Below are 21,264 nucleotides of genomic sequence, written 5' to 3'. Positions count from 1 at the left end.
AAACACCAGCAGGTAGTCGACACTGTAGTTGAAGCCCTTAAACAACACTTTCTAACTTCCTGGAATGATGTTTTGAGGGGATTTGTACATCTGTATTCATTCATCAAGTCTTTAAAGACTAAAAGCAACCTTGTTTTGTTCTGGCTGAGCCTGGTGGTGGAGCTGACTTTGATAGTGATGGTGATGGGTCTGAGAGGCAGACAGGAGGCCTGACAGGAGGTCTGGGGGATGTAGAGCCTGATGTACCAGTCCAGGCCTGCTCAAATGCAATTATGAGCTGAGATTCCACAGCCAAACTCACCCACTATTACTGTATTCAACCCTTTCAGAGTCTGTTTTCTCTCATGTCATGCTGTTTCTGAAATGGTTGCTGTAGAGCCTGCACCTCTGTGTACATGTTGTAGTCAGCTACTGTAACACTGTAAGAACTGCCATCAGAAAGGAATGGTTTATGGGATTAAATTGCAGGGAGTCAGTCATTGTCCGTTAGAGAAATACAGAAATAACTTTGAAGAAGCCGTTTACTTACAAAAAGCAAATATTCTTACAATTGATCAAATGCATCATTGTTATGATGACTAATGGGAGCCTGCCGCTATAAAGCAGTAAAAACCTTCTGCTTTTGAAAGCAACTAAGACCAAATAATGAATAAATTAAGTGGCCGTGGATAGAGTTGTGGTTTCCATGACAATGGAACTCTGCGCCTACAAAACGACACTTAGCTGTTTCTCATCACACAGTATGAGGTGAAAAGAAGGGCGGGGATGTGGAACTGAGCGATAACTGCTTTGAACAAAAACAAATCCATACTGTTGTAACTGCGTGATGATTATGTTATCCAATGAAACCAAAATACAAGAGAAGGAAAAAAAAGATTCACTGTCATAAGGTGCTGCTGGGCACAATTACTGATCCAGAAAAAATATGTTTATTATTTTGCAGTGTATCATTATTCTTCCAAGTAATCTGAGTCTCAGCTGATATTGCATACTGATGCAGTGTGCTATGGCAGTAACAGCTCTATATTGACAAGATAAGACACGTTCTAAAAGGGAAATTGTCTTTTGAGGCAAAGCCTTTGGATTTGTGGTTGTCAGAAGAGCCATTTTTGTGGTTGAAATAATATTTTCCCTGAAGAGCAAGCAAAGGACAGCAAACGCATATGCTTTAATCTGTCCTGAGAGGACAGCCAGTACAATGAGTGCTGCATCAAGAGGCTTGCACCTGCCAGAATTTCTCCCCACAAAAAAACAAACAAAGATAGCTTTGGCTGCCTGTACTGGGTCCCCAACAGGAGGAGTAATCAGATCTACTAGCCTGAGGTTGGCAGCCAGGAACTCAGGCCCTGTTGTACTAGTCCAGTAATCAGATAAGGTTTGTGAAGCAGACGAACAGTGAGCTTCAAAGAGCTACGGCCCATTAACTGAAAGGTAAACCACTGGCTCCATCAGCCCAACCAGCAGCAGCCTTCTACACCACACAGTACATCTAAGATGACATGGGTGTAAATGGAAATTATCCGGTTTTAGACGTACCTATTTATTCAAAATTATGTAAGGTGTATAATTTTTCATTAATTAAAAAAACAACTGATTTAACCAAATTATAAGATAAGATTGTAAATAGTTATTACATGACTTTCACTAGTATTGTCATTAATTGTTAACCACCTGTTTTCCTGTTCATTTTTTGTACGATATACCAGAATAACAAAGCCAAACAAAGGAAATATCTCTAATGTTGCATATGTGTGAACATAAAAGAAAGTAGGAGGCACAAGATGCGACACAGGCATCCCTAAGGGGACTGTTACACTCCCACTAACTGCTTGATTCCACTTGAACTTTGCATGACATTCCCACAGCGCTAAGTGGCTTCTCTAATGGTGAGATTCAATTGAGCCCTGGCAAATGCTACTCTGCCCACTATGTGTTCGACAAATCTCTCTCTAACAGCAAAGGCATAAAAGCAGCTCCATATTCAATACAGAATCATCTACAACTGTGAGAAACATTAGTATTTTTTAAAGAAGGCTCTTGATTGAGGGTCTTACGGCTGTTGATTAAAGTTAGCACCCCTCGGCTTAAGTTCTTTGGACATCTGTTTATATCAGAATGAATGGAAATCCAGGTGAGACATAATGACAGGGTTTGTAGGTGCCCCCTTGATTTATCCCAGTCCAGGATATACTGTACACGCACGGGACCCGCCCATCTTTAAAACGTCTCATAATCATACCTTCAGAACCAGAGCGAAATTTACAGGCAACTAACGCAAGACTATAAATACACGAGTGAAGTACTGCTGTACAAGCATTCTCATGTCTTACAGCCCCAACCGCCAAAACATTTTCCCGGATGCACAGTCAATATAAAACAGCAATTATCTCTGCAAGAAAGGACAAGTTTCTCCAAACCCATGGTAGCTAAAAGCCAGAGTGGAAATTGTAAGGGTGTGGATGTTTATGTGCAGATGGTCTGCTGCTGGGAAAATAGCAGGTATTCTGAGGATAGCAGCTGTCCATGCATGCTACTGAAGAATGGCAGGGCAGCTTGTAAACTTTACAGTCTTACAATCCATGTTTCCAGAAAATGTATCTTTTAGACAGAAAACTAATTTTTAGCAGCAGCAATTCCACTTAGGGTTATTGTGTGCATTAGTAGCTTCAGTGTGTGTGTACGTTGTTGAGAAGAAGACACAGGCAGTGGGAGTTTGAAAGGATATTCGACTCTTAAGATCTCAATTAGCAATATAGAACAAGCAGCAGCTATAACCCTTTTCACACATGCACACATACAGCAGTATCCCACTAATTACCACAGTCTATTGACCATGTCCATTTGCCCCTCCTCTTGTTACTGTTTCATTCAAAATTGTGATCTGCTGTCATTTTGATTTGATGTGCCCTTACTTGTTATTTGGAGTTTTTGCTTCTGTTTAAGTTTTTAATTGATTTGTTATCGCCACTGCTTGTTTTTAAGATTGATTTTTAGGAGTTTTTCTTTTGTTCTCTCCAATTTAGTCATCTCTTAGCAGTACTGAATTAATCTGGTAGTGGTAGCTTCTTGGTGCCTTTTATAAACCATTCCTCCCAATCTCTGTACGGGTGCATTGTATTCCTATGCTGGAAAACACCCTTCTCTTGTCAGTTGAAACTTCTGTGTAGTGGTGCACATTTTAGAACACATTTTCAATAAATGAAACTATCACAAAGAGGGTGACACATATAGGACATGGTTTTCAGAGACCTTCGGGGTCTTGGGCTTTCTTTGCCCCCTTGGTAATCTTGCCTTGTCTGACAGACAAGAGTCACTTTTTATAGACAACTTGAACAACCAGCAGAGATCAAAAGGGCAGCAGGCAGACAATGACCACTCACAACCTTTGCAACCTACTGACAACTGCATTTGTTGTAGGTTTGGAAGCCCAGCTGTTGGGAATTGAACCTGCATGGATCTCTGTGACTGTGGGCAAATATTGTAACTTTACACTACCTTGATGACCACAGCTAACATGCTGTTAAAAACTTGTTTTTTTTGCTTGTATTCTCAGTGTAGCAATTGCATGATGTCAGGCTGTATGCCAAAATATACCATAAGATGATTGTTCTTCATCAAATAGTCCAATTTATAAATTATGGTAAGTTAACAATCCCTTTAATATCTATGTTTATAATTATGTATGAGCAATGAGCAAAACTGCTTCGGCAGTATTTTTTACATGAATTTTTCAATGTGATGAAGTGCTTATTTCTGCTTATTTAGATAAGCCATACATTTACATTTCCAACTGCCTATTTTGATTGTAAATGGCTTTCTCAATAGAAATTTCCTCAAAATACTGGCAATGCAGCAAACTGTGATTGCAGATCACCTATCCCTACTCTTGGGACTGTACTTCGAATGATTAATATAAGGCAAACTAAAACATCAAAACAAATGGCAAAGAATTCAAGAACTCTATTATCATTACAGTTTATGGGGAAACACGAGTAAATGTACTAAATTTAACCCATCTGCTAAAACCTTTTTTTTTTTTAATTAACTTCAAGTCTAGAAACCACTCAGTAGGGTTTTTTGTTGTTTCAATTCAAACAAAGGTGATTTTAATTAATCTCTGTCTCTCTCTCCCTCTCTCTTTCTCTCTCTCTCTCTCTCTCTCTCTCTCTCTCTCTTTCTCTCTCTCTCTCTCTCTCTCTCTCTGCGGCTGAAGGTGTGCTAATAATTGAGATGAATGTTTTGGTTGGAAAGAAAACATGCCTTCTCTTCTGTGGCACAGTTTTTACAGAACTGGTTATTATTGCAGTAAACATCAACTCATTTAGTTGTAAAAGCCATAAACATTTTCAATTTAGATTTTCATAAATAGGCACATTACAGTTTTCTCGATTGCTAAGACACATCTCTTGAAAGCTTCTCTCCTTTTCTCTAAACTGTGAACACAAACCCCAATTTTCAAGCTACATTCACAAAGCCTCAGACTCTTCTTGCAAAACCAAACTTTCACCTCAGAACCGTTCAATCTGTGCCCAAAACTGAACTTTGTTGTCAAATCGTGCCCCAAGTCAATCAAAATTAAAAACACTACTGAGCAGTCACTAAACACTACATAGAAAGATAGAACACACAATGCTCAGGACATGAAGCTGAATGCATGTTGCAAAACAAAAAAAGTGTGCATTTAGCACTTTACACAAAGACAAAAAACTGAAATCTTGTGCATTTACATGCAGCACTTGTACAAAACAAACAGATATCGTATGCATTTGCCACTTGTACACATGTGCCAGCTGTCCTCCCACCCCCATGTGGCAGTCTTTCAATTCTACAAAAAGAGAACATGCAGTTACAAAAAATATACATGGAAAACTAGACCTACAGACAGTTAGACTAACCCTCCATTACAATACTACAGTACATTGGCACAGTGATGTACTGAAACATATAATTACTTACAGTATACTGTGGTACAGTATATACTGTAATATGTCATACAGTAATTTGCTCTCAACATTTACATACTGTACTATAATGTCAAAAAAGATAATGACCTGTTCTCTTCTCTAAATCTTCAGATTATGGTGGACACAGTGAATCTACCGATGTTTGGTTGTACACTTTGTCCGGCCTCCCTCTTGCTCATACCATGGACAAGAACATGGTCAATCACAGTAGCTCTGATTTCATCAGATATTACTGTTCTTTGTCTTCGCTGACCACCTTGACCACCTCAACCTCTTCAACCTCCTCTCACACAAACTCTTCCTCTCAGATTTCTATCCATACTGTGTTGGGAAGTTGTGTCTAAACAGGTGAAAAGTGCTCGTGGTTTTGCCAAAAGAGTGATTGATTCAATCAGTGGGTTCAGGCAACAGAGAAATTGGTTCATACAACAGGGTTTAGTGTTTTAGCAATTGAGAAAAACTGTAATATCAAACATTTGGCAGACAATACGAGTGCCATCTTCTTTTGCACATGTGTTTTCTTGCACATGCTTTTAGCTACGTAGGTGGCCAAGACTGTTTGCACGGAGCAGGGAGTGCATACATTGGTGCCCTGTGGCTTTTAACATTATCATATTGTGCTACTCTGGTTTGCTGGCTTGAAAATAAGACATATTGTTGACATGCAGTTTTGCTGATATCAGTGGTGTGTGTTTCTGAGAAAGTTTTGAGCCCACAGCTCGGTGTAGCTGCTGAAACCCTCCTGGGGAGCCCCAGCATAGACCTCTCGCTAGCAGGAACAGGTGCTCGGCCAGGCACCCCACTCCTTCTTCCTATGTACACCACTGGACAGCTACTGCTGCAAGAGGGTTGACAAAGAAGGATGTGATGCCCCAATTCGCCTCCCTTCCATATATACTGGCGTAGAGTTGGGAAAGGAACCTGGGGTATATGTTAAATCTAGTACCAAGCCAGGGTAGCTGAACTTAATGCCATTATATTCTTCTAGACAGGATATTGTTCTTTTTCTACTTGCCTAGGAGCTATTTACTATTTACTTCACCATCAGTACTCAAGCCATTTCATTATCACCTCCTTCAGGGAGATATGAAGACTTGACATTCCCTTATTTTTCCCCGTTCTACACGTTCCAATTACTCTGTGGATGCAGGTGACTTAAACACCTCCAGCACCTAATCCAAATTATACTTTGGAGGTGTTGCAGTGTGTGTGTGTGTGTGTGTGTGTGTGTGTGTGTGTGTGTGTGTGTGTGTGTGTGTGTGTGTGTGTGTGTGTGTGTGCGGTTTAGGCAGTTGATTGCTAGTCAGGTACTGATGTCGTTATAATAAGGAGCCAAGTTGTTGGACAATAGCTCCAGGCATAATTTTTGTCAACGTCACACTGACACAGTAAGAATCAGAATTTGAAAATAACAAAATGCACACAAAAGGATGTTTCCATAAAACAAGGCTATTACTGGCCCTTACAATCATGCTGTATGGGGCACCCTTCTGAGTGTGTCACTTACTGACAACTGATATGCATAAGCAGGTTTTAATTGTCACTCAGCCATTCTGACAAAGCCAGAGGCAAAGAAAACAATAAGTAATAAACCTGAGAACAGGTTGGTTTCCAGTCTGAATCAAGTTCATTCTAACTCACTGTGCCTTCTTTTCTCCTGCTTCTGTGTGGTAATACACTGAGGATATCTAATGTAGGCAAAGGCATGCCAGGAAGTCTCCAATATATAGAGCACAAACATTTCTTAGAATATGTTTTTATAATGAATTGACTTTTCAAGCTACAAAAATTGGATTACTGAGGCAAATCATTGTTTATAACAGCTTCACACTGGCTGACTCTCTTTAACCAGGGGCAATCATAAAATAGAGTTGCCTTCCAACACTATGAAAAAGCAGTAAGGCGTGAACATGAAGATGCTATTTATCAGTAATAGAAAACTAAAGCTTCACTAAAGGAGTAGTTTCTTAAACCATTAACCCTTTGCCTTTGTTCTCCTGAGATCACTTACAAAGCAATCTTCAACTTGGCCTATCTTTTTTAGTAGTTCCTAATATAGTATGTGCTGTATATATCAACCTCCCTGTTTCTCAAACAGCCTTGACCCTCAACCTAGATCTAAATGCAACTGTATGTGACTGAGACAGTCATAGGAAGATATTAATCAATAATGTCTCCAATCAATACCCTTTCTGGCAGTTGTAATGACATGCATGACTTGCATTTAGAGTCAGAGCCATCCATAAAGGCTTTGAGATTGTGGAAATGTAATAGCTGCAGCAGCTAAACACTGTGAAGCCGGCTGAATGCCGTAAGGACTGACTGTTGTACATTCTAATACAAATGTGTGTGTCTCAGACAGCTGCCTTACCAGTCTGGAGTCAATACTCAGAAGCAGCGGAGGTCAAAAGGACCTGTACTCACTCTTAGGTTACACCAAACCGTGTTACAGTAAGAAAACATTCCAGCCACGTAACCTCCTCCTTCCTCAAGCAGCCCAAATCCACTAGAAGTGTGTTTGCCTTGAGTCCCACGTGAATAAAAGAGGAGAACAACATGTTACACAGTCTGAAAACTTCTGCTCCAGTAGCTTCAAGGACAATACCACCTCAGCCAAGGTTTATGGACAGATGACTCAAATCCTTAGTGTAATGTGTAATGCTACTGCTGCAAGCAAGACCTTTATTTTGATATACCGGAAACCGGTAGTAGAATGGACTAGCCAAAAACAATAAAGTGTGGCTAACAGAATCTCCCAAGAAACCTGCGTGTATCTGTAATAAATAAAGTAGACCATGTTTTTGGTGCTAAACAAGAGGTTCTCCTTAGTTACTACCATTATTTCAGCAGTTGTCATCGTGATGGCATTTAAAGCTGCGAACAGTAGGACCTTCACAACGTTTTATTACGGAGTGGACTGTCATAGCGTCTGTAGTTTGTTTGTATTTCTTTAAACAAACCGCAATTGTGTTGGGTGGCACTGAGCCCCAGGAGCAGCAACGATGCCCTTGCAAAGCAGATAGCAGAGATATGGCGCATGAGAGACGCGACGGATGTCACACTATCCCAGCACAATACTTTCCCCAAACTAGACTGTCATCTGGATCAAATATTTTTTACAATTCACATTAAGTCTTTGATGTTTTCAGCAGCATGTACAGTACTATGAAATGGGAGGGTCTACCGCGGCAAGACTCTAATTCTGAGTAATGTCAGCAGTTGGAGAAGATTAAAATAAATCTCAATGAAGCCATCTTACTTCAGTTACATGCAAAAAATATTCATTTCCCAATGGTCAGGATATTCTGACTACTTAAACCGAGCAATTAAATAACGCTGAATTGAATATTGCATCATAAACCAAATTATGTTGCTTAAAACGGGTTTTGATTCAAGGAGAAAAGAGACGGTTCAGCAATCATGCCGGATATTTCAGCTCTAGTGTTGCCTGCCTGCGATCACAGACTCTTGACTTCACAGCAGTGCTTCCGGAGATCTTCAGAGTGATAAGTAACTGAGGAATGGGCCATCAGGTGTTGGGGAACAAAGAAGCGTCAGGAAGATATGGGAGACTATCAGCCCTCCAGTCTGAGCCTGCAGATACGAGATAAAGGCTTCGCCTCCAGGCTGGTGGCACGCACACTCTCTCCGAGACATTGTCAGACAAGCACAAACACACACCGGAAAAAAAATCATACATGCACACCAACATATTTGGTGTCTGTCTGCCCACTCGACTGAGTGTTTGAATGTCTCTATTTGGATCAATTCAGCAAAAAAAAGCACTGACATGCTTTTCAAAACAAATGTGTCAAAGTGATAATCGATTACATTTATACAATATTACACAGTTTTTAGCTACTGTCAAAGTAGTCTGGCTCAATGGAAGAATAGTGCTGTCAGGCTTTGTTCCTCCTTTCCACTGTCTGCATGTTACCATACTCCAAACCCCTTTGTTATGGGAAACATCAACAAAAACCTTCGAGCAACCTACATTTAGCTAGTCTTCATTGAGTCTGAGTCTGAGTCTGTTTGTAGTAACAGGACTAAAACAACTTGTCAACAACTCCAGGACTCTCATTCCTGATGTTGATCCATTTCCTGACATAGCCATCGTCAGACACAGTTGATTTAGCACATCTATTAACTCTGGCAGCAGCGTGCACCAGTGACACTGACTTGACAAATGTACCAATCTGTTCCACTTCTGTGATAAAAGTTTACAACATTTCAAGTGCAAGTCTAACCACACAGTCCACACATGTCTTTATATATCTTTTGAGTTTTCAGTTCCCTCCTGTCACTATTTTGCAGAGGCACTGTTGCTGTATCTGGTGCTTAGTGCCACCTAAGAGGATTGTGACTGGTTTAAAGAAATGCAAACAAGCCAGATTTTTTTCATTAGCCTATAATGTACAAGTGGGGAAGCCGGTTCCTGCTCCAGCACTGAAGTCGTGTGTGGCAAAGCTAGACTATTGTCAGTGATAATCCATTAGGCTACATGTATAAAATATATGATTGCAAAAATACAATAACACCTCAAAATAAATCAGATAAAAGCCCTTCTAGCAAAGGAGCTTTCACACTGCCTCCTCTAAATGCCACATAGTGATTCAATAACCAAAGCCCTTTACTTTCTTGTACCTGCATAGACTATTTGACACTGTATTGCATTCAGTCTCGCACTCATGATCAGTGAAATGTCATCTTACCATCTTCCATATCGGGGATGATTGTGATTCTAGCTGCAGGGAACTCTAAGCCCAGACGGCCCCCCATGGGCATGCTGAGGGTGACATTGAAGCTTTCCTCGTCTTCATAAAGGGAGTCATCAATGATCACAACCCGGCAGGATTTCTCCACCTCTCCCTTGTCGAAGCGCAGGATGCTGTGATGGTCCTCAGGCCTGGAGATGTAATCAGAGTAGGACAACACTGTGGTGGGGACGGTGCCCGTGGCCGAAACTGAGTGGGAGGAAAACAGAATTACATTTTTCCATTAATGACTCAGCAACAATAGAATTCAGGAAAGAAGCAAATCATATTTATGTATTTTATTTATTTATATATATATATATATATATATATATATATATATATATATATATATATATATATATATATATATATTGTAACAAATGTCAAAGAATAATAATCATTTTTTAGGACATCGTCGTATTTATTTATATATATATATATAAAAAAAAAAAAATACATAAATATGATTTGCTTCTTTCCTGAATTTTCTTTTTCATGAACTGCATCACTGAAATACGATGGTGTCCTAAAAAAATGATTATTATTCATTGACATTTGTTTAATGAACACTACTGTTCAAAGGTCTGTAATTGCCTGCCACAAAAGCTTGATTTGGTACAGTCAGATGGCTGAGAGAATGTATTTTGAATGGTCTTTCATGCTTTTAGTTTACAAAAGATAGATGTTATTTTAAATGAAGGTTTTTATAAAAATTCATGGAGGGTTCAACCAGACTTAATACAGAAAGAGACAAAGAGACATCTGAGCAACAGTTCAATAAGAAGAGAAGAAACCACTAAAATAAAATGGAAGCTTGCATCACATTGTGTGCAGATCTAAATATGAACATGTTCCTGTCTCACTGTGATAATAATAGCCATGAAAAACTGCAATTAACAGCAGGTGTGTTAGAAAAGCTATTCTTCAAACTTCAAAATAGAATTAGGTTAGTCTAGGGTTAGCAATGTTGGAAGCTGATCGGGAAACATCAGTGGCACATACAGCCTGGTCACCAGAAAAAAATGTTGGCATTGATATGAAACGTTTTTAGTCTGTAAGCAGTCAGGCTTTCAACTGACTTTCGATGTAAAACCAGTCACATTAATATGACATGCTCAGAGCAAGTGTCAGGTCACTGCAGTGTGTCCTGTCCCATGTCAAATTGAAACTTAACTACAAAACAGACACACTAATTTCAACCCAAAGCATGATATTTTCCTTCCTTCAGTGGCAATTGCTCTAAGACTGCAAGGAAAGCTCAGCTTCCCCTAAAATGTCACCCAAAAAAAAAAGTGGTCAAATATGTATTGCTTTGCGTACATTTCATTGACTAAATACACGCTAGAAAGCCTTCATCTTTTGTTCAGAATCAGCTACTTATCACAGGTAACCGGGGCAACTTCCTTCTCATTCATCCCTGCTCAGCTTCTACTGTCTTCAATGGGGAAGTGTAGAGCGGAGAAACTAGACAGTCATTGGATAAATGCTGGGCTTTGTCCCACCCATCGGACGCTCAGCGTCTCTGGGGGTGTATGGGGCATTGAACTGGCCCGGACGCTCGGCTTCTGCATGATGATTGGATGAGCTGTCTGAGGCTAGAATTGAAGAATAAACATCCACCGGAAAAGTTTTTCATTCTGTTGTTCTGAACTGAGACTTTACAGATCCCCAGCAACTTTGTCTTTGTTAAAAACGTCTAGCGTTGTGTTTGGCGACTCTGTTCAGTCACTCTGCGGTTTCTTTCCCCAACGAGCAGGGGCAGCTGCGGAGCCGGGGAGGCGGACACACAGTAGCCTGGCACAGTAGCTCCAGCTGGGCCAAGGCCGTTTAAGAAGCCTAGCTCTGCTGGCCATTGAAAGGACACTGGTCAAGTCCCTGGAAAAGATGCCTAGTTGGTACAACAAGGTAACAGATCATTTTTTTGAAAAGGAACGAAGGGTAAACAAGCAAATTTATGATGTAGGCTGGAAAAATTAGCTTCCCTTCCTTGAATGACCAGCAGCCGCCACTGCCTGTCATGATAGACTAAATTGAACTTTGAATCACTTAATTCTTCTTCTTTTAGGGCCAAGACTATTTCGAACATAAATACCACTTATGGTATCTACTGTTTTTAATCCCAATCTTTAAATTCAGCATGAATATTAAGATATCCTATGAAAAGGTGACCAGCCGAATGTGCGCCATGATGGTTTCATTTGGTGTCAGTTAGGTCTAGGCACCAAAACTACTGTTACATGACTGGTTAAGTATAGGCATGAATCGTAAACAACTTGGTTAGGATTAGAATAAGGTTTTTGGTTTGGCTCAATACTTTCGGGGCAAGAACACCAATGGGAGACAAACCCCATTTGCCAGTGGCCTGGGTGAAAGTCCTGTGTTTTGGGAGCCATCCTCCACCCCAAATTGCCAACTTAGGTGTAGATCAGCTGTCTTATACTATACCCCCTGCTTTTAATACCCACAAAGTAAATACATGGAATACACACTAAATGAACGAACAACCTGAACTATAGAGGGTGATTTCAAACATTTGAACCGTGGTGTACGTTCACATCATGACCTGTTTAGAGAATGTTAATATGTCTTATTCCCTAGAGAAACATTGTCACTTAAATCATCATTTCTATTCAGGAAAATACACAGTTTACCACTCAAATTTACATAGTTGTTGTGTTACCTTGCTGAGTGTAGCAGATGACCATGAGCTCCTGACTGATATCTCCACTTCTGTGCACTGGGATAAGCAGTTCACCAATGTCCTCCTCTATGTTGTATTCAGCTGAGGGTATGAACACTGTTGACTCTGTATATGAGAAAAATCAACACACATTAGATCATTACCTACTGGAGTTGAATATTTTTTTATTTATATTTTATCCTACGTTTGGTACAAGGAAGTTGCTTGTGTTTGATTGGTTTTCTGATTGAATGTGACACACTGAATGTCAAGTGAATTGAACTGAATGATCAAAGATGAAGGAAAGTGAAAAGCATCAAACCATGTGACACTATTTGCATGAATAAAATTTAATACACAGGCTTGCAGTATACGCACTGGGGCCAATGACAGTTCTCATTAATACTGTACTGATGGTGCTTCCATCATGTTTAATCAAAACCCACCATACTGTTTATTTACCTGTAGCAAATATTCCAACCTAGAGTTGGCTTACAGTAATGCACAGAATAACATAAAGATGTACTGTAATGAAAATGTAATTAAGTAAAAATCAGCATCTCACACAATTTTTATTCCACAAGTCTGTTATTAGTTGCCCACATAAATTGGCTGGAATAAACTTTCTTCTGACTCAACAGTTTAACTGGCAGTTCTCCACCTCTTTGTCTCTGTCCTTCTCTGGGCTACATATAACAACCAGGAAGGTAATGAGCCTGCAACATTTCAACCATGAAATCCACAGAGCTCAGATAGAGGCTTTAGCAATTATCATGGTCACCCACATAAATGAGGTGTTGGTAAGTCAACAGAGCTTGACCTGTCCTTTCCTATCCTGAGGACCATTCCAACAAATGCATAGGATGACATGGCCACTCTTCACTTCTTGATTCAAACACTAAGCCGCTTTCAGTCTGAGCGACTTCAGTCTGTCTGGTGTGAAATCATTTATTTTTCACAGTTTCATGGTGACAGCCTCTGGGCTATTCTGTTTTTCTGCTCTCAGAGAAAAGAAACAGAAAATATATTTTTATGAGCCGTTAGAGTGTATTTGACCTTGAGAGGGCAAAATACGTTAAAAGTTTAGAAACCATAAACCGTATAATGATATGATAATAGACATATGGCTGTATGAAGACAATGTCTGTTAAAGGCGTAAGGAAACCCAAATATAATTTCCCAATTTGCAGGGAGATAGCTGCCAGTATTGTTTACTGCCCTCCAGAGACTGATGTTCTGTGAAACAATGTTCCAACTAACATGCTAATTAGCATACATTGTTGACAGCAAATACTTCCTTTTCACTCAATGAAGCCCTATGGGATGAGGAGGAGCATTATCCATATTTATAGTTCTCTAACTCAGCTCTATCGCAGTCAAGCTGTTTTCAGAAATAAAGTTCATCTGTTCTCGTAGAGCTCATTCAAATGCAAAGGAGGTCAGTGTGGTTATCTCCATATATCCTTTTGACCTTGTTTATCTACACTAGAGGAAAGAAAATACTGCCCATATACGTGGTTTGCTTTTTACTCATTATGTAGCTATTTGCATAATCAAGTTGGGTTCAGGATGATGTTAGTTCCTCTCAGCATTCAGTCTTCATGTGAATTGATTTTGTAATTAACATATTATGTACCCTGATGCTCTCAGGCAGATGGACCGAAACATTTCTTCAAAACATGAATCCAGCTGAGAGGAGGGCATGTTTCCTGGACCTAAGCTTTAATCTCTGCTATAGCTAAGCCTATTCTGAGGACTTATAGTTAATAGATTTTTCATATTCTAACCCACAGCAAAAAACATGTACTGCTAGTTGTTGCTGCTATTTAAAGTAGCCAACTAGTTTATCATGGGTGTGCTGGTCATTGAGACTGTTTCTACAATGGATTTCTTTCTGTATGATTGTCAATATTTGTACACTCAAAAATATTTCACACAGCTAGAAAATGGTCTGCTGTCCAAGTCCATTGTAGTAGTTCACCTTAAGACCTGAGTGTTGCATTATTAGACAACAAAATCCCCATAATACAAAAAACCTTTCTATGTTTTTGGTTTTGGGTTCTAGTTTTGAAGAAGGACCTCATTTAATTTCACTAAAACTAAGCACAATCAATATTTTAAGCAAAGTAATTAAGATTGTTCTCATTAACTGTTTGTACTTACACCTACAAAAAGTAAGAAAAGTATCACGGTCACGATCACGGGACATTCACCCAGGAGCTTGCTGTTTTTGTCCCGAGTAAAAGAAAAAGTCAGTGTTGACTTATTTGGACATACTTTTGTTCATAACTTGCGTACTTAACGAACACCAAAATATGTAAGTTACATGACAAACTTTTAAACCAAGCCACAATTTATTCCAGAACCTTAGCAAGTAGTTAAAACGTACTTAGTTTAACCAAAACCACATTTTTTCCCTGAACCTTAGTAGTTTTGTTGCTTAGATTGCTTCAAATTCATAGGAAAAACTGACAAGAACATTGGCTATGCACAACTATTTGTAAGATATACAACCTGATGTACTGCATGAGGATACATTGGTTGATTTGAATTTAAACATTTATCATTACTGACCATCATCAGGATCCAGGATCTCCACAGTAGCGGACTCTGGGAATTCAAGGGCTGCCATCACCGGTTCAGACAGAACGATCTTGAAGGTCTCTGACACTTCATATTCGCTATCTGACAGGATCCGGACCTTCCAGGTGGCTGTGGTCTGGCCCGGGTTGAACTGCACCTGTTTCTGAGATTTCCCCCGGAAATCGTTGTCCTTTTCTGCAGTGCCATCCGTTGTGCCAATACCTTAGAAAAGACATGGAAAAATGGGTAGTCATAATCAGGTAACATCTGCTAAATCTGAATGTCGAACATCAAAATTTCCTCCAACAGGCATTTCATAGAATCTATCACCATGGCCAGGTTTTGGTACACGCAACCATTAATATAATTTTTTCTACCTTTTAATAAACACATTTTTATTCAATGTACTCTATGTGCATTCTGTGAATCCTGATATCTGTGTGACTATGAAAGGTCATGGTTATACAGATATTGACGATAAAAAAACAGGAAAATGTCACATCCCAGTTAGTCTAACCTGACAATATCATCCCATCTTCTGGGTGCAGTTTCCCACCCCCAGGGTTTCAAATGGTTATGGTTGGACCTGGGAATAAAGCCAATTACCCCCAATGTCAGCCAGATCTCAGCAGCAGTGGTTGGGGGCAGACTTCCGTTGTCTGACCTTCAGCATACGAGCTGTTTGATGGGGGCTACAGTCACTATAGCTGTGACACTGTCAGGATTCCTGTTGAGCAGGAGCACTGAAGCCGGTAAAGTGTTACACAGCCTCTCCATTGACTTTCCTAACTAGCCACGCAACAAGCAGCAGGGGTTCTGGCAGTAAATTAAAAGAACATTCCTGCATACCCCAAGGCTATCTTGTAGGCTTCCATAAATGTAGAAAACAAGAAATGACTGAATATAAGAAGCACAAGTATAAGTACGAGTAAAAGGAACTTTTAAAAAATGCTGTTTGTTCACAACTGTGGTAGGAATAAAGAAAAGAGAAAAAGAAACTGAAGTATCACATCAGGACTACACACAAGATCTTCAAAAGACCACAGATTGAGAAATGCATGAGTTTGGCATTTAAAGAAAATTACCATTCTGTTCTTTGATGAAAATAAAAAGTGGACTTTGATATGTAGGAACAGACAGAAGGAAAAGGTCCCTGCACATATGTGCTGAGATAAAATGGTCAAGCTCAATGGAGCTTGAAAAATCAGCAATCTTCAAAGAGTAGCTAGAAGAGGAGAGGGGATGATTTGCTCCTGCACAATGCCTGGATTGGATGGCCCTGATCATTCAGTCACTCTGAGGCTTCGCAGCAGGTGGGCTCACTGTAGCCTCAAACTGGTGACACCGACACTGTGCACATTGACCAGTGAAGCAGTAGCCCACCAGTGGGCTCCTCTGATCAGTGTTCACTCAGGTGGGGCTGGGAGAGAATAGATATTCCCAGTCTCCATGAGAAGCTACTGGCCTGGGATCAGTCACAATCTTATCACAACACTGAGGCAGGTGGGTGGCTTGAATTGTCAGGCTGCTCTGGTGGCCTGTTAATGTTGGATAATAACAATAGTTTGCTTTGCTTTTGCTCTCCTATCCTCAAAGGAGCAGAGGAAGAGGGAAACTTTGAATAATTACCGTGAAAAAGTACAGCATGCTTGTGTTTTTGTTTAGTTTTTTACTTTCACTGAGACAAACAGCACATTGGCTGTAGATTGTGTGCCTGCAGAGGGAACACTGCAGAGATGCTTTTAAAGCATGTATGATACAATAATCTGTCCACATTAATTATTTCTTGGGTAACATGTTTTTCACTGAAACCCAAGTTAATTAGCTGTTAAGTTACTTTTTGAAGATTTAAACATCGTCTTGTTACATCCTAATCATGGCAGGAAAAAGACAGAATGTTTGACAGGTGCATTACAATTCCAATTATTCTAATAGCACACCAAAAAAAACTTTCTGTTCACTCTCTAAGTGAGGTCTGCAAAATGTTTTTCTTGGCTATAAATAAAAGTATATATACATCCAAGCCCATTTAATAAGACTGAAAGAAAAAGAACAGAGTTGTGTATAATCAAAGAATCAATGCCTGTAAACATGGACTCACTTACTGTAATGAGAAATGGACAACATAAAAGCTTTCACCACGTTTGCATTTAGAAAGAGAAACTTTCTTGATATTGGTATTTTGAGGGCACTCTAACACAAAATGGCTTTGACTTAGAAAAAATTGCAGCTTCTTTTGTGTGCTTTCCATCACCAACATGAAGAGGTACATCATCCTCCCTCATCTATTACAATTCTCCTTCATGCTGCTTCAATCATAAGAAAGCTGCACTGTGAAAAGCTAAAGTAATGTCTGGAAAGAAAAAAAACAGTCATTTTGGACAAAATGAAAATGCAAGGCATGCTTACTCTGGGCACTGAACGCTGAGTGTATCCAAAGTTCAAAATTGCGCTTTAATTTATGATGCAACCATTAATAAAACAGTAGCCATGCTCCAGAAATACAAAGCAAAGGACGATTATATGATTGTATGCACACACAGGAATTTCAATTTCTTTTGTTGTTGTACTGTCTCCGTAACATGAACAACAATATTCTAGTTACCACACTTATTTACTTCTCATTGTGGATTATTAGCGGCTATATCTGCTTATATATCTGTAGAGCATGTGAGGATCTGCCTTAACATGTGTATTTTTATATTACTTAGTGACAGAAATTGTGCCGTGTGAGGCATTAAAAGGTCAGCAAAATTTGCATATCATCTCAACGATGTGTCATTAGTCTAATGCTCTGGTACATACAAAGATTCAGATGGCAGTAGAGCAAATTAACCTATGGGTTTTGACCTTTAACATCAGGCCATTTAAGTCACACCTCAGTTTTATGGACAGAATTAATGGTGGCACTAAAAGGCCAATGGTGCCAGTAATAAGAACCCCTGCCACTCATGAATGCTTACAGCAATTTGGTTTTTAAACAGTGTTAAAAGTTATTGTCTGTTTAGTTACGGCCAGTAAATTTCTTCAGCTAAAATCTGGAAAGGCGCCTTTCCGTGGCTGCCAACTTTGGGTGACCTTTCTCATGTGCACATGCAGTCCTTCATGCATTGTGCTCTTGCTATTGTGTGATTGGAACGTAAATACTGGCGAGAGGAGGTGAAAGGTGTGTGACCTGTGTGACCCTAAAGGGTGTCTAGGCAAGCGTTAGGCCCAATCCCAATGCCCCCCACCTAAACCCCTCACAACTTGACTGACTTTGCCCGGAAAGTGGTTGTGGCTGAAAGGGCTTGATATGGTATGAACTGGAATGGGACAGCACTTTGCCGAGTGTCATGTTACCTTTACAACACCAAAACATTGTATGTAAATTTTAGGTTTTGGACTTTTTCTTTTAGATTTTGTTTACCTTCTTTACAGCCAAAAAAGATTTTAACACCTGAGGTGACATCAATCAAAATAATCAATTTTCTGTTTTTGTCAGCATCATTAAGCAAAATGTAAAGAAATGCCAAATAAACAAGGTGTAATATAGCCTGTGCTTGCATTCCTCTGATTTCATGTGTTTTTATGTACCATCTTTAATCTTTAATATTAATGTAGTTTTTCTATGTGCATTTAATATTCCAGGCTGAACAGCTGTGTGCCAGTCCTTGTTGCTTATCGTTTTCTATGCTAGTCTGCAGAAATGCAAAGAAAGTGTTAAGAAAGGGCTAAAAATGACTGCTAGAGAGCCCTCATGCACTTGATGATTTGACAGTGAGACAGCCATTAGCACTCATGGATGTCTCAGGAATGTGTCTCAAAGTGTGTGCGTGTGTGTGTGTGTGTGTGTGTGTGTGTGTGTGTGTGTGTGTGTTTGTGTGTGTGTGTGTGTGTGTGTGTGTGTGTGTGTGTGTGTGTGTGTGTGTGTGTGTGTGTGTGTGTGTGTGTGTGTGTGTGTGTGTGTGTGTGTTTGTGTGTGTCTGCTTGTCTATCAATATTCTGGCCTCTGGCACTCTGCTAAAAGTAAGCCAACAGTTAGGTGTTCAAAAAGTTTAAAAAATAAAACATTACAGAAATGGCTTGAAGGGAATCAATATCTTCTGACAGGCATGTATGTTTTTCATTTTGTTTCAGTGAAAGTTGGTGGTTAGACCTCGGGCAAAGCAACAAGTGGGTACTTTGCGGTGTGGAACCAGGACCATATTCAGTATCATTACGTGTCAATACAAATGAAACATATGTGCATATTTTCAGGTGGTCTACTTACCTCGATGAAAAAAAATCTTGCACATGAACCTTTTAGAAAATGTTTATAAATGAACTACGTATTTGATAGTTCAGACATATTTTTTTCATTATATATTACATTTATTAATTTTTTTGATTTGTGTGTGTGCAGATCCAGATGCAGATAAAGATCAACATTTGTAATAAAATATAATAGAAATTCTTGGAAAAAATTAAATGCTGCAGTCTCATGGTAACTTTTTTTTAAGTTGGTTAATGAAATCAAAGGCAGGGTGTGCTTACTAATGAAGGAAGTCTCCCCCAAGTAGCCCCGACGTTTCAGCACCACCTCCAGGAACTTGACCTCTTCATCCACCACATAGTGTTCCTTCTCCAAAGAGATCCAAGCCCAGTTCAGACCGAACTGCTGGTTCTTCAGTTTGTTGCCTCCTGCAAACAAATACAGTTGATAAAGTTAGAGAAACTTAAAATGGCTCCATAGAACTCATCACACAGCAAGGGAAAACACTGTGGAAAAGATAAATAGACTCACTGAGATTTAAGAATACAAAACATGTTTTGAAAATGAACATAGCCATATTTCTGGGGTGGCCCAGGCATTTTCATTACCCCTTATTAGTGATTTCTTAATACCTTTAGGACTTGACTTTGAGACTCCTAACCAGCACTCAGTGGGAGGTATAAGGAGTGCACAGCCCTTATGTAGAAGGAGTAGTGCTTGTGCCGTCTAATTGCGTCATTTCTAATTAAGATAAAAGCAGTCGCTTTCCTGTCTGAACTGGATTATTTTATCCATATCTTTTTGAAGCTGGATTCAAAGGCTACAAAGTCTACAGCTCTTGAGGGCATCACTGCTACTATATGACCATAAACACTCAAAGCACAGCCACATGCACAGGCATCAAACACACAGGTACGCACACTGACTCATACAGAAACCACACCACACTTTAATTTTAAATTCTAAAGCAATGACTAGCAGTCTAAATAATTATCCACTGACTGATTCCTAAGACTCAGCATGCATCCACCAGACTGCATGGTGAGAACTGCAGCCTGCTGCTGTACTGGATCAGGATGTTGAGATACAGATGACTGAGCCGCTAAACATCTGGTAGTTCTGAAAGTGGTGGAACAAAAGTAAAACTGCCAGGAGGCTGCAGGGATATTGTTCAGAGGTTTCAGAGTGTTGCTGTTGTTTGTGTTAGGCACGACTGCGAGTCTCTACCCCACCCCTGTTGTTATGGTCAGTAAATCTGTTACATTCAGCTGCACTGTGTCCATTTCCTTCCTCTATGGCCAGGGTGAGACCTATACACATTCATCCATGGTGTTTTATTATGTGTGAGGTTGCATGCATTTATGAGTTTGTGTGTCTAAGTTTGTGTGTGCATGTGAAATATTCTCTGCACCTGTTCTGAGCTTTTTCCTTCGGTCTAATAGTGGCCATAATTCCTCACATAGTAAACTTGGGTCTTAATACTTAAAAGTCAATGCTTTTTGACAATACTGAGCCATAACTGGGACAAAAGGACAAAGTCAGTGTGCTATAAAAGGACAACAGGAACACAAAGTGTTCTTTTCCCCCATGTTTCATACAAAGCCTACAACTCATTTAATCATTCAGTTGAATAAAGTTTATTCATCCATAATGAACACATTATGGATCTCTGCAGTTCTGGTTACCCGCAATAATAGGCCTTATCAAAAATGCTGGGAAGAAGAAGATTCATGCCAATACCATTGAACTTGTAGAATCATGTCAGAGTGAACTTCACAGAGCTGTACTCGTGACAAAAGGCTGCAGAAACTGTGAAGTTTAAGCCAAAATGAGACAGGAAGCCTTTTTTTCTGTCCAGCAAAATGAAAAACATGTTTGAACCATTTAGCTGTATGCATTTCATAAAGTTCTCTATTTTCCACTATGATTTGCATCAGAAACAGCATGAAAACTATCATAAAGGACAGGTACTGGGTGAATTGAAAGTACAGCAGGAAAATTTTCTTGGTAAGTCAATGTGGCATTAAGTTTAATATAATAAAACCA

At 39.6% G+C, this 21,264-nt stretch overlaps 1 protein-coding gene across 1 annotated transcript in view; it reads right to left on the bottom strand.

Moving 5' to 3' along the window:
* Positions 1–21,264, bottom strand: part of frem2b (FRAS1 related extracellular matrix 2b) — a 60,122-nt gene that overhangs the window by 13,525 nt on the left and 25,333 nt on the right. The window contains exons 3-6 of the mRNA XM_083913845.1: positions 19,500–19,646; positions 14,976–15,206; positions 12,402–12,527; positions 9,677–9,928 (exon numbers count right to left, since the gene is read on the bottom strand). Of these exons, the coding sequence (XP_083769971.1) occupies positions 9,677–9,928; positions 12,402–12,527; positions 14,976–15,206; positions 19,500–19,646 (756 nt within the window). The remainder of the gene's footprint in view (positions 1–9,676; positions 9,929–12,401; positions 12,528–14,975; positions 15,207–19,499; positions 19,647–21,264) is intronic.

This window comes from Echiichthys vipera (assembly GCF_963691815.1).
Source record: "Echiichthys vipera genome assembly, chromosome: 5".
Lineage (NCBI taxonomy): Eukaryota > Metazoa > Chordata > Actinopteri > Perciformes > Trachinidae > Echiichthys > Echiichthys vipera.
The sequence above is the reverse complement of the archived record's forward strand: the minus strand, read 5'-3'. Positions and strand labels throughout refer to the sequence as shown.